Source organism: Sturnira hondurensis, unplaced genomic scaffold, assembly GCF_014824575.4.
Source record: "Sturnira hondurensis isolate 20B ecotype Veracruz unplaced genomic scaffold, ASM1482457v3 Scaffold0004322, whole genome shotgun sequence".
NCBI lineage: Eukaryota > Metazoa > Chordata > Mammalia > Chiroptera > Phyllostomidae > Sturnira > Sturnira hondurensis.
The window spans coordinates 3,184,543-3,210,957 of NW_028076953.1; the positions used below are offsets into that span (position 1 = coordinate 3,184,543).

Sequence of the window (26,415 nt, forward strand, 5' to 3'; positions counted from 1 at the left end):
GGCACAGACACGCGGAACAAGCTGCTCCCACATCCATGTGTGGCAGATAAAAACTCAAGAGGGATATCTTGGGAGCAAGGAGTCCCAGCCTCACACTAGGCCTCACAGCTCAGGTTTCCAAGCCCAAAAGATAAGTCCCCACAACTTCTGGCTGCAAAAACCAACAGGGACTGAGTCTGTGGAGGAAACTGCTAGAGCCCCAAGCAGTTCCTCTTAAAGAAACCACACATGAACTCACCCACTCAGACTCACTCCCTCTGAGCTCCAGCACTGGGGTAGCAGCTTGAAAGGCACCAGTGGCATACAGGGAGAAACTGAAGAGTCTAGCATCAAGGTGAGGAGAAGCCATTGTCCCTTTTCTAAACCCTCCACTCACAGAGCCAGCAAGCTAGTGCCATATCTGAGACTCTACCAACCTCGACAACACTGTTTGACCCACCTTGGAGATCCCCAGAGACTCTGCCCCACCCAACTTATGGGCCAAACCAAGCTGCTTTTCCCTATGAATGGCTGATCCTGGCTCATGCTGCCCAAGATCCTAAATTCTCTCAAACAAGCAAGAGCTGACCTCAGTGAGCCCCAGGTCTCACACTAGCAGCAGCCAGCCTAGACTCACAGCTTGGCTTCGCCTGGGAATCTCCACCCCAGCACAAGTAGCAACCATTTCAGATTGCTTTACAGCTCAGGCAGGGTGGCCACAAGCAAAACAGATAGGGCCTGACCCTGGCCTGTACTGTCTGTGAAACATCAGGGCCAGTGCAGCCAGTGAACAGCTACAGACCACACTGGAACACCACTACCCTGCCCCTGCACAGCTGATTCTCCATAGAGGCCAGAGGTTACAGCCAATCCTTGCAACTGACTGGCCTGGGTAAATCCCTCCCACTGATCTGCCAACAGCAACTAAGGCTCAACTACAAAAAAAGGGTGTACTCAGCCCACACAAAAAGTGCACCTCAAGTACCCAGGCTGGGTAAACAGAGAGGATGTGTCACTGGACTCTACAGGACACCTACAACATTAGGCCACACTACCAAGACAACAGAGTCAAAGTAGGTCTATCTAATACATAGAAACAAACACAGGAAGTTTGCCAAAGTGAGGAGACAAAGAAACATGACTCAAAAGAAAGAACAGATCAAAACTCCAGAAAAATAAAGGAACAAAATGGAGATAAGCAACCTATCAAATGCAGAACTCAAAACAAAGGTTATGAGGATGCTCAAGAAACTTAATGAGGACCACAATAGTGTGAGGTCCTGCAACTTAGTGAGGACCTGAATCTAAGAAAGATTCAGTCAGAAATGACGGATTCAATTTACAATAATGGAAATAAAGAACAATTTACAAGTAAGAAACAGCAGAGTGGATGAAGCTGAGAATCACATCAATGATTCGGAACATAAGGAAGCAGAAAACAACCAATGAGAACAACCAATGAGAAGAAAAAAGAATTTAAAAAATGAGGATATTATAAGGAGCATCTGGGACAACTTCAAAAGATCCAAGATTTGCACCATAATACCAGAAGAGAAGAGAAAGAGCAAGAATTGGAAATCTGAAAAAATAATGAAAGACAACTTCTCTAATTTGGCGAAGGAAATAAAGATGCAAGTCCAGGGAGCACAGAGAGTCCCAAACAAGATGGATGCAAAAAGGCCCATTCCAAGACATATCATAATTAAAACACCAAAGGTTAAAGATAAAGAGAGAATCTCAAAAGCAGCAACAGAAAAGAAGTTAGTTACCTACAGGGGAATTCTCAAAGACTGTCAGCTGATTCCTCAAAAGAAACTTTGCAGGCTATAATGGATTGGCCAGAAATATTCAAAGTCATAAAAAGCAAAGATCTACAACCAAGACTGCTTTACTCAGCAACAATACCATTCAGAATTGAAGATAGATAAACAGCTTCTCAGACAAGAAAAAAGAACTAAAGAAGTTCATCACCAAACCATTATTATACAAAATTTTAAAGGAACTTATTTAGAAAAAAGATCAAAACTATGAGCAATAAAATGGCAATACATACATATCTATTAACAAATGATTACAGTGGCCTTGTAGTATAGTTTGATATCAGGTATTGCAATCCCTCCTACTTTGCTCTTCTTTCTCAAAATTGCAGCTGCTATTCGTGGTCTTTTGTAGTTCCATATAAATTTTTGAAGTGTTTGTTCTATGTCTGTGAAATATGCCATCGGCACCTATGATCTCACCTTTAACAGGAATGTAAACAACAAAACAAACAAGCAAGCAAAATGTAACCAAAGACACTGAAATACAGAATGTGCTGACAGGGTCCAGAGGAGAGAGGGGAGAGAAGCACAGCGTAAAAGGGGATGGACTCACGTGAATAAGTATGAAGGACACATGGACAATAACTAAGATGAGGGGTGGAGATGGGAGGGGGGTGGGGAGCACTGGGGGGGGCAGGGCTGGGAATACAAGAAAGAAAACTGTACTTGAACAAAAGTTAAATTAAAAAAAAAAGAAAGAAAAAAAACCAAATGAAACTAAAAAATAAATTAAGCAAACAGGAAGAACAGAAACAGAATCATGAATATGGAGCCATTTGATGGTTGCCAGATGGGAGGGGGATATGGGGGGATGGGTGAAGAGGTGAGAGGAGTTAAGAAGTACAAATAAGGTAGTCACAGAACAGCCATGGGGATGTAAAGTGCAGTATAGGAAATGCAGTAGCCAAAGAACTTACATGCATGACGCATGGACATGAACAATGGTGGAGGTTTGCCTGAGGGAGCAGGGGGTGCTGGGTGGAGGGGGCAAAGGGGGAAAAATCAAGTCAGCTGTAATAGCATAATCAACAAAATACAATTTAAAAAAAACTCATCCTTGACCTTGGTTATTTCGCCTCTCTCCAGTCAGTCTAGACTCTAAACAGAGGTTTATTGACTTTATTAATCATTTCAAAGAACGAGCTTTTCAGGGGGTTTCTCAATATTTTTTGTACCGATTTAGTATCATTGATTTCTATTTTTTCTTATTATCTTTTCCTTCCACTTGCTTTAGGTTAAACTTGCTTTTATACATTGTTTCTTAAGGCAGCTTAGTTTACTGGTTTGAAACTTATTCCTTTCCTAATATAAGCATTCAGTGCTATATCCACACTGATTTTCCTCCTACCTGTTTCATCAATTACTGAGAAGGGGGTATAAAGGTCCACTTCACCTTTCAGTTCTCTCAGTTCAGCTTCATGATGCTCTGTTAGAAGTACACACATGTTTGGAGACATATATTCCTAAACACATACAATCCTAAGTAAGATTATTATGTCTTCTTGGTGAACAGACCCTATTACTATCACAAAACGCCCCTCTTCCTGGACCTACTCCTTGTTTTGAAGTCTACTTTATCTGACATTAATATATAAACTCCAGTTTTCTTTTGTTTAGTGTTTGTACAGTATATCTTTTTCATCTTTTTACATTTTTCCTCCTGGTGTAATTAGTACATTGTGCTCAATAGTTACAGGCAGATCATCTTGATCCTTCACTCCTGGAAATTCACTGGGGAGTGGAGAATATCTTCATTAGCTATAATATTATGCTGTCCTACATTTTCAACATTCATATAACAATCTACTTATCCTCTGTTACCCCCAACTTTTATAGCTGAGACAACCTCAAATTCATTGATTCTGTGAACAACCTTACTTCTAGGTAGAGGAACACAAAAAAACAAACCCACATACACTCTACTCTGGCACATTATGGAGCTAGCCTATCCAAACATCATATCCTCCCAAGTCATGTTAAATTGTAGCTGTGGGTAATAGTCCCATAATCAACACTTGCCAAACCTTTTCTCCCATTAGTCCACTAATCCCCTATTTCAAATTCTTGCTTCTTGTATGTCTTAAACCTCTTGCCTTTGGGTTATAGTTCCTTACAGGTCATTGGTCTGACAACTTGTTTTAAGTCACTTCTCCAGTTGCCACAAATGATCTGTGCTTTCCTTTGCACTCCTCCTCTGGTTTCAACGCAAACCACAACTCTGATTAAGATTTGCCTAACTCCAGTCCCGAGGGATCACCTAATCCTTTCAGGTGCCTCCTACAAGCTAGCCCACTCTGGGTCCTACCCTGACCTTTACTAATGGGTTCCAGCACTGGGATGTGACACTTTCTCCCTTCTACCACAATCATTAAAGCTAAATTTGTTGTTTCTTTGAGCCTTAAACCTTCATTTCTTTAGTCTTTTTTAAAAAGAACTTTTTGAGGCAAAATTCAAACAACCATTTTAAAGCAAACAATTCAGTGTCATTAGTATATTTAGAATTTTGGCAACCACCAACCTATCCAGTTCTAAAACATTTCCAGCAGCCCAATGTATAATCCCCCACCTATTAAGTAGTTTCTTATCTTTTCCCGACCTTCACCTTCTGGCAATTGCCAATCTGCATTCTTTCTCTATGGATTTATCTATTCTGGGTATTTCACATAAATGGAATCATGCAATATGTGACCTTTTGATCTTTTGTGTCTGACTTCTTTCACTTAACTTTAAGATTTTGGAAGTTCATCCATATTATAGCACGTATCAATATTTCACTCCTTTCGATGGCTGCATATTTCATTTCGCATTTTTATCCACTCTTTTACTGATGGACATTTGGGCTGTGTTCATTCTTCTGTGAATGTTACTACAAATGTGTTGCTACACACTTGTTTGAATACCAACTTTCCATTCTTTTGGGAATACATCTAAGAGATGAATTACGGACCATATGGTAATTTTATGTGAGTCATAGGGTAACTCTATGTTTAACTCTTTGAGGAACCATAAAACTGTTATCCATAGCAGCTGACCCTTTTATATTTCCACTAACAATGCACAAGGGCTCCAATTTCTCCATCGACTTGCCAACACTTATTTTCTGTTTGGCTTTATTAGAGCCATTATAATAAATGTGAACTGGCACCTCGGTGTGGTTGATATGCATTTCCCTAGAGACGAAATATGTTGAATGTACTCATATGCTTGTTGCCCACTTGTATATCTTCTTTGGTGAAAGGTCTATTCAAGTCCTTTGCTCATTTTTAAAGTGGGTTGTTTGTCTTTTTGTTGAGTTTTAAGAGTTCTTTATATATTCTGGATGCTAAGTCCTGGTCAAATACATGATTTGCAAATGTTTTCTGCCATTCATTTCTGACATGTAGCCTGTCCTTTGATGGCAGAAGGTTTTAATTTTGATGAAGTCCAATTGAACTGTTTTTTTCTTTTGTTGCTTATGCTTTGGCTGTTAGAAAACTCACATCTAAGAATCCACTGCCAACTCTGAGGTAATAAAGATGTACACCCATGTTTTCTTCTAAAGGCTTTTTTTTTGGTGTTAAAACCATAAAATCTCTATTTAGATCATTGTTCATTTTGAGTTAATTCTCATAAACAGAGTGTGGTAGGAATAAAAGTTCACTCTTTTGCATGAAGATATCTAGTCTCCCCAGCACAATTTGTTAAAGAGAGTATTCTTTCCTCATCAAATGGTCTTGGCACCCTTATCAAAAATCAATTGGCCACCCTGACTGATGTGGCTCAGTGGGTTGGCCATTGTCCCACAAAACAAATGGTCACTAGCTTGATTACTGGTCAGGGCACATGCCTGGATTGTAGACCTGGTCCCTGGTTAGGGGCGTGGAAGAGGCAATCAATGGCACATCAATGTTTCCTTCTCTTTCTCTTCCCTTCCTTCTCTCTCAAAACAAATAAATAAATAAAAATATTTTAAAAAATCAACTGGCCGTAGATGTATGAGTTTATTCCTGGACTCTAAATTTCTATCCTATATGTCTTTTTTACTCTACATGTCTATTCTATCCTCTATGTCTGAATAAATGGATCACTTATAAAACCAGCAAGGTCTATATGTCTATATGTCTATATGTCTATTCTCAAGCTAGTACCACAGTTTTGATTATTCTAGCTTTGCAGTAAGTTTTAAAATCAAGCAGTGTGAGTCTTCCAATTCTGTTCTTTTTCAAGACTATTTTCACTATTGAGGGCTCCTTTCAATTCCATTTCTGCAGAAGACTGTTGGATTTTGGTAGGGTTGACAGAATTGAGTTTGCAGATCATATTGGATAGTGCTGACATGTTAACAATACTAAGTGTCCCAACCCATGGACGTGGAATAGATGGCTTTCCATTATTTATGTCTTCTTTACTTTCTTTCAACAGATGACTGAATCAATCATCAATACATAGTTTTCAGTGTATAGGACTCTCATCTTAAATAAATTCATAGGTACTTTATTCTTTCAGATGCTACTGTCAGTGGAACTATTTTCTTAATTTTCTATTTTCCAACTGTTCATTGCTACTACCTCTTTTTACTTTTAACCTACCAAAGTCTTTGCATACAAAGTGAATTTCTTACAGACAGGTCTTGTCTTTTTGTTTTAAAGAAGGGAAAGAGGAGAGGGTGAGAAATATCGATGTGGGAGAGAAACATCGATTGGTTGTATCTCATATGTACCCTGACTGGGGACCGAACCTGCAACCTAGGCATGTGCCCTGACCAGGAACTGAACTGGCACCTTTTGCTTTGCAGGACAACACCTAACCAATTGGAACACATTGGTTAGATAGGTTTTTTTTTTCAATCAAACATTTTAATTGGTATGTTTAGAATACTTGCATTTAATGTAACAGTTGATGTGGTTGAATATAAAACCTACAATCTTGCTAGTTTTCTATTTGTTTGTTCACTGTTCCTTTTTTTCCTCATTTTCTGCCTGATTAAATGGTTATTTTTTAAGTGATTCCATTTTACCTCTGCTATTTGCTATTTATTTATATATCTTTCTTAAAAAATTTAGGGAGTGGGGAGGGGACAGTGGAGGGGACAATGGGGAGAAGGGTTTTTAGGAACTACTACCAAGGCACATGGACAAAACCAAGGGGGAGGGTGGAAGCAAGGGAGGGAGGTGGGTTTGCCTGGGGTCAGGAGGAGTTGTGGGGGGAAAATGCAGACAACTGTAATTGAACAACAATGAAATAATTAAAAATTTAAAAAATAAAATAAAAAATTTTTAGTTTCCCTAGAGTTTATAGATCCATACTGTGCTCTTCTTCATATAATTCAGTTTCTGGTCAAATTCACTTCTCCAGGTAAGCTCTCCAAAACTACCTTATCTAAAATAGCACTGCAACCACCACCTTGGCCCTGCTTTATTTTTTCTTCACAGCCCTTAACATCACCTAAAATTATATTTATTTAATATATTTCTCCTAAACTGAAACACACACTTCATGTAACTGCAGACCTCATTTTCTTGTTTACTATTATACCCTCAGCAAGTAGGACAATACTTTGCACATTATCTTTCCAATGAATGAATGAATACATGGCTCCATTTTAAAACTAACATCACAGTCATACAGAGCTGAGAAAAATACAAAGTGCTGACACAAACTAAACCTGATATCTTGACAATAAGTACAGAATAGATTGCTGTTTTTTCCTCATGACTATAATTGATTTAGAGGAAAAGGGGAAAGACAAGGGCTAGGTAAAAATCGGGGTCAAAAGATAACACTTTGATGTCCAGTTGATATGTCTTTTGCACCAAAAGAATTTTAAGTTATAAAAAAAGACTGCGACCACAGGTCCCAGTCATGCACATGATCACAAGAGTATGCAGACAACACCCTATAGTTTATTGCATTGCCAGAGTTTTTTGGATCTTGTCTAAGCACATTTAAGATAGGCTGGGCTAAGCTATGATGTTTTGTTAGGTTCGGTGTATTAAATGCATTTTTTTTACTTATAATATTTTCAACTTATGATGGTTTTATGGGACATAGCCCCATTGTAAGTCAAGGAGCATCTGTATTGCCAGTAGAGGTGGTGGTGGTGGATGATTATATTGGTAGCTCAATATTTCCTGCCCAACACAGTTTTAAAACCCTTATTCTGAGAGTTTTTTAGAATTTATGAAGGCTATAATCAAAACCTTTAGCAACAGATGATCACTTTGTAGCAGCAGTATGCTCACTACTTGCAAAGCAACTATTCTATTTGTCAAAATTCCAAGGAATAAGATTTTGTACCCTTGGGTTTTAAGCACATTCTGTACTCTGGAGCTAAATCAAAAAAAGGGCTAAATAATTTTCCATAAGATTACCTCTCAAATACTTGAAAATGACTGTATCTATCATGTTTTTACGAAGTCTTCTTTTGTGTAGTTTAAAAATATTCAGGGCTTCCACAGTCATTCCTACACTGGCCAGAATATAGTCTGTAAAAATTTCACATAAGTTTTGGTATTCAGACAAATCACAACATTACAAACTTTCTGCAAACTACTTAGAATTGAATTGGTTTATTATACTTTTAGGAAGACTGTATCTGTGAATTGGGGTGGGGTGAGGAGAAGACGGTGAACATATTACATTATTGGCTAATTCCTGATTTTCTGCCAATTAAAATTTCTAGATCTTCATTATATAAAGCATCACCAAGATATAGCTTTGTATTTTAAACTTAAAGGCAAAGCTATAGATTTATTTCTGTAAAATAACCTTTTATTTTAGTTTCTTATTCTGAAAAGATTGTTTAAATATTTTGGAATCCTGATTCATCATTCAACATATTAGCTACATTTCTGAAATACTTCATTTATACAATTCTGAAACATACCTCACATATGAAGATTAAATAATAGATTAAAATAGTTGAAGCACAGGTTTAGGCGGCAATGACCTCTGATATCTCTTCACTTCGATATTAACAGTCTCTGGATATATTAACAGTTAATCACTTATGAAACCACTTCAGTTTACTCCTTTCATCTGCATTTTTGTACTTCACTAAAAAGATATGTTGGAAACATACCAAATAACTTGTAAAACTGCACTTATGACACAGTTTTTGCTCATTACGATAACAAAGTCACTTTGTTATGACTTAAAACATAGTGAACTGGCTGTAGGTCAGTAAAAGTTATCTTTCTAGTTGTTTGCAAACCAGATGTTCTAGGAATTTTCAATAAACCACCAAGGCGACTGACCTTCTTTTCAGATCTCTAACCGTTACTAAGTACAATAACTGTAGTTGCCAGCTCCAAAGCCTTTAGTGTCTCTTATTTTCTAATACCCTTCAAGGGCAATGATAAAATTTCTATGATCATTTTGCAAATTATTTAATATCCAGGAATATGTACTTTGCTTTAAAATTGGGAATTTAACCAGGGCTCTGTTACCTTCACCTATTCTGTTCATCTCTGTTTCATATGTCTGTTTTACAGTTTATTCCAAAGGAGAATATCTGCTTAGTGAGAAAAAACTGGGAATGAAACTGCAGTAAGAATCTGCCTTCTCTTTGTTATATCTCGGCCCCAAATTATGGGTCATCTTTTCCTGGGAAAAAAACCCACAAAAATTCTTTTTGTTACACTTAATTCCCAAAAGCTTCAGTTTCATTCTGGCCATTTTTCCTTGCCCACTCTTTCATTCTAAACTAACATTTTATATTTTTATACATATCTATCTAGAGGTGTCAATTTTTAGAAAACAATGCAAAAGACTAATAATTCATGATTCTAATGTATATGGCTATAACTTATGCTTCATGCAAATATAATACTTATTATCTATCCTTATAACAAAATCACATTGCACTGATAACTCATTTTGGCTTAATTGCTAACATTACCCCCAATTCTGCTTTTTCTATTTTTATACTTCAATATTATTGACATTTCATAAGGCAGATAAAAATATTTGAGTCCCTATCTTTTGAATATTCTTTTCAAAAGAATTACTATTCATTTTAGTAATTCTAAAATTTAGTTACCTCTATTCATTTTTAAATGTATTCAATAATATAATAGAAAATAATTAATTGATGTTGTTTTTTCAATTGTCAATTTTTTCTTTTCTGTTTGTAGTTTTCTGATTTTTGTACACAGGATGATGCTGTTTCTTAATTTTACTGAATAAAACTAATGTGCACTTTGAAGCCATTCTGTTTGGTTCCTAATCCATACAGAGTTGTAGGTTTAGCACAACTTTTTTCTGCCTACCCCACTACAATCCAACTCCTACATAAATATAGAAAACTAAGAAAATACCTTTTCAAAGATTTACAGGTCACTTTTCTTTTTAGCACTCATATTCTTGATTAAGATCACACTAGTCTGAATTTGCCAATGGAAAATGACATCTGCATAGCAAATGGTACCCGAAAATAGCTGTGCAATAAGTACTTGTTCAGTACCTAAGTTAGTTAACAAAATTTTTATGAGTTCATTCTTTTTCATTTTAACAACTCTACTTTTGCAAAAATGTAGGCATGTACCTTAACCCATAATTTAATGTCTTTATGTAAAAAGTTAACGCTACAGTCTTTCATAAGACATAAGTCACATTATCAAAGCTTTAAATGAGATTATTATGTATATTCTGCCTTGGGTATTTCATTAGGAGCGTTAACAAAAACTAGCTGAAGTTATGATTTAAAAATTACCCACGGAAAAATACCTATCATGAAATAGATTTCTAAAACCTGAAAAGCAGGGATTACGCACATTGCTTATTTTCTATGACCAAGAACATAATGAAAGAAATGAAAATATTACCCATTTAATGAAACTATGTAGACAGAAAAAAATGTCAGGAGGAAGAGTCTTTAGGCCACAATAAGACCACTAAGTATTACAGAAGATAAATTTGATTAAGAATTTAATTAAAGCAGAAAACAAAAGTATTTATAACAAGAGCACAGAAGTTGTGCTTTTAAAAGAGGTTTAAAGGAAGGGGGATGAGAAAGGTGAGAGAAGGTACTACCGGACTCCTTACCCATTGCTGTTGGTGCTGGAGCTTCCTGATGGTATTCTCAGCCTGCTCCAGTTTAGCACTGGCCTCATCACTCTGCTGTTTGATGGTGGCCAGTTCCCGTTTTATGAGGTAGTTTTCCTCAGCCTCCTGGGCTCTTGTCACTTGTCCCTTAGGACATAATTTTTGTGTGTGTAAAGCAACTTAGGATAGAGTCAAGAAAGACTGCCTTTGTGAGGTTTAGTTATTTGCTTTGACATATATTTAAAAAATCACCTTGGAGAACAGAACAGCCTAAGCAATTGTTAGCCAGCAGCTCATTATTGCTCCAGCAAATTTTGGGGAACTAAATGAAAAATTCATCGGACAATCTTAAGAATGATTCTTTTTTTAGTCAATAAAAATTCAATTCATGCAATATTGTTGAATTGTACATGCAAAACTAAAATTTCAATGAATAAGTAGTTAATTTCACAGAATCCACTGATTGCCATTTTGCAATACTTTAAAATAAGGTTAGCTTTATAACGTGCAAAAGGTGCTTGCTTATTTTAATAAACCAAAATAACATACTGTTATCAAAAATAAGTTTACACCCATATATACCTCCCCAAAAATATTTCTGGGAGAATGCATGTAAAATTGCATGCATTAGAATACAAACTTCTACATTTAAGACTTCCTTAGATGTTAGAGAAAATGCTAAAAAAAGAACCCAAAACACTATACCTGTATCAATCTATCTGCCAAGGAAGCACTTTCCTACAAAAGGAAAAATTCAGATAGAAATGTAAGAGAAAGAAATAAAATAAAGATGATAAAATTAGGAATAAAAAGAAACAAAGCATACCCAAATTCCACCTACTTTTCATGTAATTAAAATAGACATGTAGATTTTAAAACTATTTTTACTAAATGTGTTTTTGTTCTTAAACCTTAAAAATATATACTACAATAAGGCTAGTCTATAGCAAATCATGTGCTTCTAGGAAAGACTAAACATAAATTCCAGGAGGTTTTTCATTACTTGGGACAAGTAAGTATCTTCTTTTTTAAGAATAGTTTTAAATCTTTATTTTTAGAGTCAGCCATATGCTCTAACCACTTGCTGGTATATGAAAGGGAGAAGGAATTTGAGTAAGCAATTCCACTTCCAAAGTGTGACAGTAATTTGTGCAACCCCAACTTCCAAAGACACAAAGCAAGAAAAATATTACAAATGAAATTAATAAGCTCAAAGTTATACTCTCTAGCAATAACTAAGTACACTTTTTATTGAAGATTTAATGGATACATATGTATTTATAGAGTTCTAAGTGCTAAAGGCCACAGGTGGGCCATCTAAGCCAGTAAAAAAGGTACTTAGTTTTTAGAATCAAAATCCAAGCTTAACTTTCCTAACAGCACTTTTCTCATTCTGAAAGTTCAATGACATACAAATGCTTTCTCTGTGAAAATATCTCATTCCAAAGATAAAAGACCACTTAAGAATATGTATACTTTAATATAAACTGAGTATTTAGTAAAAAAAAAAAAAGTATATCATTAAAACAACTTAAAAACAACTAAGCTCAACCTTTATGCATAGCCACTAAAAAAGTAGAATTATCATTTAAGCAACTTTAATAGTATGAAGTAAATACAAGAAAACTATTTTGGACTTAATATAGTATCTGTAATTATTATACAACAAAAATAGACATGTAGGAAGTAAGCATCCTGGTCCTTGCACAGCACTATTTAACATAAAACCATCAATACTTTTAAACAAAAGACAACTATTTTTTATTTATTGCTTTCTTGACTGTTGGGATCTACAGATCTTCAGGGAAGACTTTAAGATACTTGGCAATATCATACAGAGTACTTTTCAATCTACTTTCTCTCATCTTTAGTTCAAAAAACCCCCAAACACCAAGAGACTTTGTAAATTCAGATGTTTTTCTTAAAATAAACAAAACTCTTAAACTATACTTTTATTACTCAATATATTCTTATAGCATGGAAAATAAGACTGCTTATATCAAAAGCATAATATAAAAAAGAGTGCAATATTTCCGCATTTGCACATTTGTTTTAAAGGAAACAAAGAGGAAGACGTAACAAGTGGTATCAAAAGAATTTTAAGAACCAATAGTTGAAGCACAGTTCCACTGTGTTGAAAATCATGTTGAATTTTTCAAAAGATTTTATTTATTTTTAGAAAGGGGGAAGGGAGGGAGAAAGAGAGGAAGAGAAACATCAATAGGTAGCCTCTAGCATGCCCTCAAGTGGGGATCCAGGCCGCAACCCAGGCTGTACCCTGACTGGGAATCAAACTGACAACCTTTAGGTTCAAAGGCCAGCACTCATTCCGCTGAGCCACACCAGCCAGGGCTCATGTTGAATTTTCACGTAAGAAATTAGTCAGTCACTTTGACTAAACTAAAGCAATCCTAGCTAGGCCTTACACGAATCACTGCCACATTTAATATGGCTAGAAAGGGCAATATTTGAAACTCATCTTTAAAATACTATACAGAGTAGATTCTCAAGTAAGTTACCTCTAAAGAATATATATTTTAGAGATTATATGTAAGGAAAATAAATGTTACTATAATAATAACCTTAGTTAAAACTTCATAGTTCAAGAACTAGTAGTGATCAATTATTACTGATTACAAGTTAAGTAGTAAGAGAAGCAGTCAATACCAGAACTTCAGAGACATATATACTATTAGATTTCTTGAGCCTTTATACAAAATAGAAAAAAAATGCAGTGTATTCAACAGAAGTTTCCGTAAGTAGTCATTTACTTACCTTTTCTAATGTTTCGATGCGCTGTTTTAAAAGTCTATTTTCTGTGCGTAACCTCTGGGGAAAAAAAGAAAAAACAAACATACAAATGGCAACAAATAAAGGTTTGTTTGCAAACATTCCTGAGAATAATGATACCTAAATTGTAATCGTTAAAAATGTACCACCTTTTATAAATAAGAAGGGAGTCTAAGGAATGATTATATTATTGTTTGTCAAATTCTTAATGATCAGAGTAAGAAATACATGGCAAAGAAAATGACCACATATATTATTCCAGCTGTGAGTAAATTTTAAATGTATGCTACAGTAAACACAGAAATAACCCCTTTCTTCTTTGTACCTATCTTAATGGCTCTTAATATTCCCATTAGATAGAAAAGGGTATATATAACTCATTTATCTCCCACAAAACCTATCTACATAAACAGTATTTAAATGTCTATCAAATAAATAAGAAATTTGGAAAATGCATGCTCATAGGATAAATATCAAATTGTCAGTTTTGAATTAGACCAGTCTTCATTCATAATGCATTACATGTGCCAAGTTGCAAAATTCCTTATATTCTGCAAATACAAAGAATGACTTGTTTTCAGTGAATAAACTGTTTCTCATGTGTTGTTTTAAATGCTAAGAAAATTAAAAGCTCCTATGAGTGGCATTTTAAAAAATAAAACCAAATTTTAAAAAATCTTCATCTTACTGTTCAATGCCTGGCTCCTAAAACCCTGTCAAATTGCTGCCATCAAGTATTAAATCTAAAACACTCTACATTTTAAAAAATCTGTATATGTCACCAATATAATTTCATACTGGCCCCCTATATAAATTACTCCTTCATTTTAGTATCTGCTGAATGTTACTCCTCTGTTTTGTCATCATTAATATCAAAACTCCCCTTATCTTTTTGTACCAATCTCCTCCACAACTCTCAACCCAGCCTTCTTTCAACCCTACTTTTCTTCTAAGTTCCTGCTATAAATGCCTTCCTCAGAAAAATTCTTCTATCAATTCAATGAAATATTTTGCCAGTAAATACTAAAATATAACATAAAGTCTCAGACCAAGAAAATAAAGGACTGTGAATTATTCTATCTTATTGGATACAATAAGTGGACCACAAATTAAAATAAATATATCCTAAGAGTTACTACAAAGTACTATGCAAATTAAATTTTCTTGTTCTATTCACTAAAACATATTTAGATTATCTGAAATGTGTGATCTCAGACTGCAAAATAGCATGGTGGTCTACACAAGTAAGCAGTAATTAAATTTTGTTATAGTGATAAATCCAAAGAAACAAATGTAATTCTCAAAATGTTCTCAATATATTATATCAAAATAAACTTGTAACTTTTTGTTTACCCTAAAAGATTTAGAAAGTTAAGTTCAACCAGACAATTGAGCCTATAAAATTAATGTTACAACAGAAATAATGTTAAAATAATAAAATTTTAAAAATTCACCTGGATTTTCTTCCCATTCCGTCATCTAAAATTCTGCTACAAATAACTACCTAAATTGACTTTTCCTCAAACATCTACCCCAATGGCTTAATAACACTTTTTAAATAAATCACCAATACCTCATTTGTGTGATATCCACTCCATCATGAACTGATAACTATAATAGACTTTATCGGTTTAAGTCAAGACTATTTCAGGATTACCTATTAAATTTCAAATGTTTGGGTTTTTTTGTGGGGCTAGTATGGTATTTCAGTAATTACACAGCTTTGTAATGCTTTAATATCCCGTAAAGCTAATTTCCCCTACTGTTATATTTATCCTCCCCAAGCTTTACCTATTAGTGCACTAAATTAGTAAAGAGACTAGACTGGTTTTGAAGTTAGGCAGATTTAGTTTCAAATCCTCATTCTTCAATTAACATCCGTGCATGTCATTCAATGCCTTAGATCTCCATTTCCTCGTCTAGAAAATCAGAGCAATTAACAGCTACGATGATACAGGAGAATTACAGGAGATAGCACAGTGCATAATGTACACCAAACACTTGATTAGTGATAAGCATTGCTCATATTTTTAAAGTTAGGCATGAATATTATTTTATTACTTTTGTCTATTTTACACTTATTCTTTAGATTTTTTATTTCTCTGGAATACTGCAAGGAATTAAAATTGACTGGGTTTGTTAACGTGTATTTTGTGGGAAAATTCATGTGTTTATATAAGATAAAGTTATTTTTGTCTTTACCTTTTATTCATCTNGTTCAACCAGACAATTGAGCCTATAAAATTAATGTTACAACAGAAATAATATTAAAATAATAAAATTTTAAAAATTCACCTGGATTTTCTTCCCATTCCGTCATCTAAAATTCTGCTACAAATAACTACCTAAATTGACTTTTCCTCAAATATCTACCCCAATGGCTTAATAACACTTTTTAAATAAATCACCAATACCTCATTTGTGTGATATCCACTCCATCATGAACTGATAACTATAATAGACTTTATCAGTTTAAGTCAAGACTATTTCAGGATTACCTATTAAATTTCAAATGTTTGGGTTTTTTTGTGGGGCTAGTATGGTATTTCAGTAATTACACGGCTTTGTAATGCTTTAATATCCCGTAAAGCTAATTTCCCCTACTGTTATATTTATCCTCGCCAAGCTTTACCTATTAGTGCACTAAATTAGTAAAGAGACTAGACTGGTTTTGAAGTTAGGCAGATTTAGTTTCAAATCCTCATTCTTCAATTAACATCCGTGCATGTCATTCAATGCCTTAGATCTCCATTTCCTCGTCTAGAAAATCAGAGCAATTAACAGCTACGATGATACAGGAGAATTACAGGAGATAGCACAGTGCATAATGTACACCAAACACTTGATTAGTGATAAGCATTGCTCATATTTTTAAAGTTAGGCATGAATATTATTTTATTACTTTTGTCTATTTTACACTTATTCTTTAGATTTTTTATTTCTCTGGAATACTGCAAGGAATTAAAATTGACTGGGTTTGTTAACGTGTATTTTGTGGGAAAATTCATGTGTTTATATAAGATAAAGTTATTTTTGTCTTTACCTTTTATTCATCTTTTTAAAATGCATATATGCAAAGTTTCACTTCCTAATTTTCATTTAGGTTATTCCTAGATATGTTTTTATTTTTACTTTCAATGAAACATCTTCAAAGATATTTTTGGAATGTTTATTGCCTTTATACATAGGAAAGGTAGTGACTAAAATGTATCACTTGCCTGATTTCTCACAAATTTTTGGGCATCCTTGTTTTTAATCACAGTTTTTGGAACTAATTAAAAGACTATTTTCTAAACTTTAAAGTGAAAACCACAAAGAGAAATACCAATAGACATGTATAACTAAAAAAAGAAAAGACTTTTGACTAGCAAATTAGAAAAGAAAAATTGAGACTGAAAACGAGACCAAGGATGAAATACCTAATGTTAGCAAAGTATTAGTGAAAAAGAAACTCGCTGCTAAGAAGAATATACTCTGGGAATATTCTTTAGGAAATTCACTTAGTACATATCAAACATGTTAAAAATACAAATGTCCCACAATTCAAAAATTCTACTTTTTACACTGGCTATGGAAATTTAAGGTGCTGAAAAACTGCATATACAAGATGCTAACTATAAGCACATTTTTAATAATGAAAAAAGTGAGAAACAAACATCCCAAAATAGGAAAATTCTGATTTCAAACAACCTACTGTTCAACCATCATCTCCTATTCTTTTCAAACTACTTATTTTATGGTATAACCCAAGTTCAACAATTCTCCTCATACGAACAATCTAGCGATCTTACCAGCTTTTCACTGTTCCTCACTCCTTCTCTTCTCTCAATTCCCTATCATTATAGACTTTCCCTTGCTTTTATCCCCCGACCCCACCTCTTTCTTAGCAGTTAGTACTCTTTCATGATGAAACCACAACTCTTGGTCAACATACTGACAACTCTGTGTCTGTATGTATACTGGTAAATATGGCTAAAGAAAAATATAACCATGATGCTTATTTAAATTAACAATCACTCAGGTCATTTGGACTCTTAATGCACCCTAGCAATACATATGTATTTACTTAGTCCATTCCTTCTCCCCTGCTCTTAGGTCACTATTTTATACCTGCTCCTCTTTCTCGGAACCAGCAATTCTCTCATCCACTATCAGACGACAATCTTGCTTAGTATTTATTTCGCTGAAAACATTAGAGCAGTCGGAAGAGAACTTCACAAGTTCTCTTCACAAGATCCCATAACCACATCCTACATTTTACCTGCATTTTTGCCCAGAGTCCAGCACAAAAAAAATGCCCCTTTTTTATTACAAAATCTTTTATTACAAAATCATAAGCATGTAATTTTGTAACATAACAATATCACACTCAAGCACACCATATGACATTTTAGATGAAATGTTCAAATTACAAATATAAATTATTACACCCATATTTTTACCCTGTCAACCACACTCAAGCAGGTAATACTTCTGCTGGACCCTGTATTTTACTTTTTCTCCTGTCGTTACAGATTAACTATCTATGTTATTAGACCAAGACTCTTACCCATGCGCTAAGTGCCAAACACTCCTGACTCCAGCAATTAACCGGTCATGCATACATTATCAAATTTTTCCTACTTATCACCATAATAATATGCTTATTAAAAAACACATGTGTTGCCCTGGCCGGATGGCTCAGTTGGTTGGAGTGTCTTCCCATATACCCAAAAGGTTGCAGGTTCAATTCCCAGTCAGGGTACATTCTAGGTTGCAGCTTCAATCCCCTGTGGAGGCACATATAGGAAGTAACCAATCTATGTTTCTCTCTTAAATCCATGTCTGTCTGTCTGTCTTTCTCTTGAATCAACAAACATATCCTTGGGTAAGGGTTAAAATAAAAACAGCCCTGGCCAGCGTGGCTCAGTTGGTTGGGAGTCATCCTGGAGACTGAAAGGTTGTGGGTTCTATTCCCCATCAGGGCATATGCTTAGGTTGCAGTTTGGTCCCTAGTCGGGGTGTGTGCAGGAGGCAACTGATTGATGTTTCCCTCCCTCTATTTCTTCCTCCCTTCCCTTCTCTCTAAAAACCAATCAGTGAATCAATACCAAAAAACAAAAAACACCCATGTGTTTATTTACATCTTTAAAAAAAGAAAAACAAAAAACTCAACATACTAGCTTTTGCTCTTTTCCCTTGGTTTCTAGGACACTCTACCTCCCTGTTGTTCTCCTGCTTTGCTGCTTTATCTTTATCTTCCTAACTTCCAATGTTGGCTTACTCTAAGGCTCAGTTCTCAAACTCTCTTCTCCATTTTATCTGCTTAAGAATTTCTGGCCTTACAGGGGGTATAAGTAAAAGTTTAAGGTACATACAGGAATTTATATGCCCTTTAAATTGAAAATCTACCTATTTCTCTGGAGAGTAGTGAAAAACTGTAACCTTTGCTTAGTGATAATGAGATTCCCCGGGCAATCTCATCCACACTCCTGGCTTTATATCATCACTGTCAATAACTGCCAGATTTGTATTTACAATTGAGCCTCCCTCTTTTAACTCAAACTCCAAATATTCAGCGGCTACCCAAACATCTCCTAGGCATCTTATGCTTAAAAAATATGCAAAATTAGGTGCCTGGCATTCCTCCCAAAACCAGATTCTCCTGTATTTGTCGCCATCTCAGGTAACGGAAACTCCATTTTTCTAATTGCTCAGAACAAAATGCTTGATGCCTGTCCCTCTCTTGTCTCCATATGAAATCTGTCAGCTTTACTTTTAAAATCTTTTTAGAATCTAGTCACTTCTTAGCACCTCAGTCCAAGCTGCCATTACCTCTAGCCTGTACTACTTCATCAGCCTTGTTTTTAGTCTCTCTGCTTCTCTGTTTTGCCCCCAACAATCTACTCTCAACACAAGAGCCAGAAAGATCCACTGAACATTCAGGTCAAATCTTGTGCTTCCCTACTAGAACCCCCAATTGCTCACCAGAGTAAAATTGCTCACCACTGCTTCACATGATCAACACTACCCTGCAATGTGCATCTTATCTCCATCTTACTTTCCTCATCATTCATGTTGTCCCATCCACCATGGCCTCCTTGTTATTCCTCACCAGGCACACTCCTGACCAAATTCTGCTCTCCTTCCAGGTATCTAGGTATCTAGCTCCCTCACTTCCTTCAGGAATTTATTCACAAGTAACCTGGAAGTTCTCCAAGTTTTCAATTCAAACACTACCATTATATTCCCCCTCCCTTATGGTGTATTGTTCTCATCATCTAAAATACTGTACATTTTCGTTTTCTGTTTATTGTCTGCCTTCTTTGCTACATTGTAACTCCATGAGGGCAGGAACTGGTTTGTTTCATAAACATATCTCAAGTCCCTAGAACAGAATTTGGACATGTAAGTAGACACTATAAATATTTGTTAAATGAATGGCATTAAATAAAAATGCTACTGCACTGCCACTAGATATTATTATTCAGCCATTAGTTTTTTAATGAAATGTGCGTAATAACACAGTGAAGTGAGCATCCAAATACTGTTTATATTACCAATACATTAAACTATCTTGGAAAGCAGAACAGTGTATATACACTGAAGAACATTTATGAGCTTTAAAATAAAACAAATCAGAGTTCAAATCCTTGACTTTCCCATTTTCTAGCAATGTGGCCCATAGCATATTATTTGAATTCTCTGACAATTAGTTTTTTCATGAAAAGATGGGGATGAGAAACTTTTCAAAACACCATCCTAGGAATACATGTAGGTGGTGCATGCAGATGACCCTTCATATATTAAGTGTTGAATAAATGTAATTGTAAATACTAATACCTTGCATTGCTAAAAATAATTACTGAATGATTAAGATAGTTGTCATTTCTTTTTTCTATGCCAGGCAATGGAGACACAAGTGTTTTTATATTTTTCTCTGTTTTCCAACATATCTGGAATATTTAATTTTTGAAAAAAAATTAATTTCTGAATAAAAATAAGTAATGGCTTCTAATACCTCCCATTTGCAGGAATCTAGGTCCCATAATATAAATTTAAATACAGATATCAGATTATCACTTCATATATTTGTCTTAATAAAATGGGGGACAAAGATTATTCTTTCTAAAAGACTTGTGGGGCCCTGGCTGGTGTAGCTCAGTGGATTGAGCGCGGGCCTGTGAACCAGAGGATCGCGGTTTGATTCCCAGTCAGGGCACATGCCTGGGTTGCAGGTCGGTTCCCTGCAGGCCAACTCCCAGCAGGGGATGCACGAAAGGCAACCATACATTGATGTTTCTCTCCCTTTCTCCTTCCCCTCTAAAGATAAATAAATAAATAAAATCTTAAAAAAAAAAAAGACTTGTGGATTGCACTAACATAAGCTAGAATTTTAATATTTTGTACCTCCTCGCCCTCAGGTGGAACAATAGGTTGGAAGAAGATACTGATAGAGATGTTTCTATTAACTAATTTCACACAGTAATATGTACGATTCTCCATATGAAAGCATTATTGTAAAAATTTTCCTATATAGCACTTTCAGAGAAGTGGTAGAAAATAGTTAAAAGTCACATTTTAATCAGAGAGGTAACCAACAGATACAATTCTTAAAATAAAAAGGTCACCAACCCAAAGGTTTTAGAATTTTAATCAGAGTAAAAAGTAGAAACTTTAAACATATTGTATAATATCAAAGGCTGATTCTTTTTACTGTTGTATCAAAACATCAAATAATTTGATGATCATGCTATGTGCTTGTATAAAGAACAGTACAAGACTCTGTTCCTGAAGGTTTCTGAGAAGAACCAGGGCAAGAAAGTATGAGTTAACAAAACTCATTCCCTCATAAAAAGGACCTTGATGGGAAGGAAAGACATTGAGTAAGAAAGTGGCATATCCCATGTTAGAGAAAGGCTCAAAAAACACATGCTAATTAATTTTAAGTAAGGCAATCATTCAATCACAATTGATCCTATAAACAAGGTGGTCTGATTATGACTGAGACTGAGTTGCGAGGCCCAAGTAAAAACCCAGAGAGATCCAAAATTAAAGTGAGAAAAAGTACAGTAGCACAAAAATTGTGTGGCTTTGCCTTTTGTCTGTGGCAGGGGGTCGGGGTGGGGGAAGGAAGCAGGAGGAGTAAAAAGACAAAGAGATGGATATGGTACAAGAGTAAAAAAGAAGTATGGGCAAATCAGATACTACAAAAGAAACAGACTACCTTTGAGACCAGCATACTTTATTTACCTGATATGTTTCACTAATATTTTTAACTTTCTTTTTCTCCATAAATAACTACGCCATCTGTTTTTGCCTGACACACATGGAGCTGGCAAGCAAAAATATTTTGTGAGTTAACTGAACTAAAACTTCTCCCCACCAAGAAAAAATTTTTTGAAAAAAGGTGCAAATATAGGCTAAAATCTGCTAAAGACCTCTTCAAAAAAGCTTTTTGTTATTCCTACATTCATGTGACTTGATTTTATTTTAAAAAAACTCTTCAAAAGCAAGAATTGTTCATAGACCTGAGGGTTTTTGTTTTTGTTTTTTTCCAATAACATAGCATGGTGAAATGAATGGGATGGCTTCCCCATCCTCAGTCTTGATTTGCAGTTCCGAATATTCCTGGTATGCGATAACCCACACTCTCTCCCCACTCATCAGATGACGTACTTTTTATTGTCAGTAGGCTGAAGTAGAGGGTATGATTTAATGTCACCCTTACTCATGGTACCTAAAAGAAAAGCAAATGGTAGAGCAGCAGTTGGGTGACAGAATTTAAAAAAGGAGGGAAAAATATCCACAGGGGTCTTTTCTTTCTTTCTTTTTCCTTCCTTCCTTCCTTTCTCTTTCTCTTTTCTTTCTCTCTCTCTGAAAAACGTAGAAGTATTTATTTCCAATGATGGAAATGGAGGACAAAATGAAAATTGAACATCTAGAGAAGGAGACAGAGTTAATGACAGGTCACACAGAAAAACAGGGGAGATGAGACAGACACACACAGACAGTTAAAAAAAAGTAGAGTCATTCAAAAAATATTGTTTTGTTTCTTTTTTGAAAGGGACAGATTAACACATGACAAATTGGACCAGCCAGTCCCTGAGTTCCTTCACTAACTCATGGTCCTAGCTCATCATTCCCATCCTAAAATATCAGCATAAAAGCCAATACAACTTTCCTTAACTCCCAAACTCAAACGATGCCAAAGATCCTCAACTCAAGAATTTCTGACCTTACAGGGAGTAATAAGAATTTTAAAGGTATAGGAATTTGAAGGTCCTTTAAATTGAAAATCTGTTTCTCTGGAGAGTAGTTCAAAAGTATAACCTTTCCTTAGTGATGAAATAATTGAATTGGCCAAAGCTTCCTGCACCTATAATGCAGCCATAATTAGTTCTAGAGCAATCATTTGCTCTATTTAGTCTACCTTAGACTATACTGCATTAGTCTCAGCATGCTATACATTATCTTTTCGACAACGTTTAAAAATATGCTTAAGTAGAATAATCATCTTCCCCATAAAATTATTTTCTCCTGATGATCCACCAACATATCTAGAAAAAGAGAAGAGCTTCTCTCTTTTATATTAGAATGAAAACCATTCTGGTCACATTTCTGGTTTTTTAAATATCTATTTTTACCTATAATTAGTGGAAGGGTGAGTAAATTTATCCTTAAATAAGCACAAACATCATTGCTAAATGTGCTACAAACAGGTAACAAATATATCAATATAACCTAACATCAACTGCCAAATAACTGGCTCCAATTAATTTATATTCAGCACTTTTAAGTCCTGCAATGCTTACTTTAATTTCAACTTGCTCTTCCATCTCCTTAGTTTTTATTGTAGTGTATTCCTTTTCAAGCCTAAGAAGAAAAAAAATAAAGGTGTGTTTTCATTCAAAAGTAGTTCCAAAATTATAAAACTTAAAACTATACGTTAACACAAAATACAATTTCATTAAGTTATCCCAACTTGTAACTTGATATTTGATATAAGAAAAATCACTCAAAAGTTACATGAATTATTACCAAAAAATTACTTTACAAATAACAAAAGGAAACTTTAGAACAGAGATTTTGAAATCTAATGACGCACATAAATTACTTACTCAAATTCTGTGATAGACCAAAATATATATTTTTGCTGATCTGACAAAAATTGGTATAATTCTGATTGACTTACAAAAGAATAATAATAGTAATTACCTACACATTTTGCTCCAGTGTGACTTTTTAAAAAATCAGGTGCCTATACTTATATATAAGGATTCCTACCACCAAAACTTAACCCATCAGACACTACCTTATTATGCAACATGACCAATAAGATGCACCTCTATTCTTGGTTCAAGACCAAGAATTCACACAACATGGCTATCAGTGTGTTGGCAGCTGCCATTTTTTCATTTGATAATCTAAGAGAAAAGGAGTCAGTACCCTTGACTAAATAGTCAAGTATTACATGTTTTAAAAATTCTTGTATCAGGCCCTGGCTGGTATGGCTTGGTGAATTGAGTGCTGGCCTGTGAACCTAAGGGTGGTAGGTTCAATTCCCAGTCAGGGTACATGCCTGGGTTGCGGGCCAGGTCCCCAGTATGGGGCATTTGAGAGGCAACCACACATTGATATTTCTCTCCCTTTCTTTGTCCTTCCCTTCCCCTCTCTCTAAATATAAACAAAATTTAAAAAACATTCTTGCAGCACCCTTGCCAGTGTAGCTCAATGGATTAAGTGCCTGCCTGCAAACGGAAAGGTTGCCAGTTTAATTCTCTATCAGGACACATGCTTGGGCTGAACAACCAGAAAACTAAACTGTATGGAAGTTCAACGACCAAGGAGTTTAAGAAGAAACATTCATCAGATGGGCAGATGGGAAGGAGAAGATAACATAGCAGGCAGCGGCTGTCAGGCTGGACTGGGCAAAGCAGTGGCTGGCAGACCAGGCAGTCCCACATTTTCATGGAGAGAAACTGAGAACAACTGGGGACTGAGACAGACCATACAACCCAGGGTTCCACCATGGGAAAAAAAAGTCTCAAAACCTTTGACTGTAAAAACCTGTGGGGGTGGCAGTAGGAGAAACTCCCAGCCTCACAGGAGAGCTCCTTGGAGAGACCCACAGGGTCCTAGAACTTACACAAAACCACCCACCTGGGAATCAGCACCAGAAAAGCCCAATTTGCTTGTGGGTAGCAGAGGAAGTGAAGAAAAGCAGGGCAAAAGCCAAGCAAGTGGCATTGTTCCCTCTCTGACCCCCTCCCCCACATATAGTGCCACAGTGCAGCGAAGTGGGTGGCCCTGCCCTGGCCAATACCTAAGGCTCCACCCCTTACAATGTAACATGTGTATGGAGACAAAGAGATATGGCCCAAATGAAAGAACAGATTGAAACTCCAAAAATAGAAGTAAACAATGAAAAGATAGCCAACCTATCAGATGCAGAGTTCAAAACACTGGTGATCATGATGCTCACAGAAATGCTTGAGCATGGTCTCAAAATTGCAGAAAAGGTGAAAGCTATGCAAAGTGAAATAAAGAAAAATATACCAAGAACCAACAGTGAAGGGACGGAAACCAGGACTCAAATCAATAATTTAGAGAAGGAAGAAATAAACATTCAACAAGAACAGAATGAAGAAACAAGAATTCAAAAAATGAGGAGAGGCTTAGGAACCTCTGGGACAACTTTAAATGTTCCAACATCAGAATCATAGGGGTGGCAGAAGGAGAAGAGGAAGAGCAAGAAATTGAACACTTATTTGAAAAAATAAAGAACTTTCCCAATCTGGCCAAGGAAACAGACTTCCAGGAAGTCCAGGAAGCTCAGAGAGTCCCAAAGAAACTGGACTCAAAGGAAACATATACCATACTGACTTCTCAGAAGAAACCTTGCAAGTAAAAAGGGGCTGGAAAGAAGTATTCGAAGTCATGAAAGGCAAGAAAAGATCACTGTAGATCCAAGATTGCTCTATCCAGCAAAGCTATCATTTAGAATGGAAGGGCAGATAAAGTGCTTCCCAGAAAAGGTCAAGTCCAAGGAGTTCATCATCACCAAGCCCTTATTATATGAAATGTTAAAGGGACTTATCTAAGAAAAAGATGATAAAAACTATGAACAGTAAAATGACAACAAACTCACAACTATCAACAACTGAACCTAAAACAAAAACAAAGACAAACTAAGCAAACAACTAGAACACTAACAGAACCACAGAAATGGAAATCACATAGAGGGTTATCAGCGGGGAGGGGGTAAGGGGAGAATGGAGGAAAGTTACAGGGAATAAGAAGCATAAATGGTAGGTACAAAATAGACAGGGAGAGGTTTAGAATAGTATAGGAAATGGAGAAGCCAAAGAACTTATATGTACGACCCATGGGCATGAACTAAGGTGGGAGAATGCTGATGGGAGGTCAGGTGCAGGGTGGAGGGGAATAAAGGGGAGGGGGAAAGGGGAGAACTGTAATAGTATAATCAGTAAGATATATTTTAATAAATAAATAAATAAATTGCTGCATTAGAAAGTAAAATATATAAGGTACCAGCAGAAAACTAATTTTACAGATTCTATTCAGCCCTAAACTGACAAAAGAACTACCCATCCTATCCCCCTCAAATTAAAATACATCTGTAGAGTTCATAAAAAAGAAAAAGCTTAACACCAGAGATACATTCTGAGAAACGCACTGACGCATTAGGCAATTCTGTCCTTGTGCAAAAGCTTAGGAGCCATGCAGGCTGTCTCTGGAGCATGTCCATTCCTTTTCTGGGGCAAGAAATTTTTTTTAAAGATTTTTATTTATTTGTTTT

The 26,415-nt window shown here is 35.6% G+C and overlaps 1 protein-coding gene across 10 annotated transcripts in view; it reads right to left on the bottom strand.

Moving 5' to 3' along the window:
• Positions 1-26,415, bottom strand: part of EVI5 (ecotropic viral integration site 5) — a 251,238-nt gene that overhangs the window by 100,483 nt on the left and 124,340 nt on the right. For 8 of the 10 annotated variants that reach the window (XM_037045491.1, XM_037045490.1, XM_037045492.1 and 5 more), the window contains 4 exons: positions 23,408-23,468; positions 13,599-13,652; positions 11,529-11,561; positions 10,824-10,970 (listed from right to left, as the gene is read on the bottom strand). In XM_037045491.1, the coding sequence (XP_036901386.1) occupies positions 10,824-10,970; positions 11,529-11,561; positions 13,599-13,652; positions 23,408-23,468 (295 nt within the window). The remainder of the gene's footprint in view (positions 1-10,823; positions 10,971-11,528; positions 11,562-13,598; positions 13,653-23,407; positions 23,469-26,415) is intronic. The other 2 variants (XM_037045494.1, XM_037045497.1) reach the window with 2 other exon arrangements.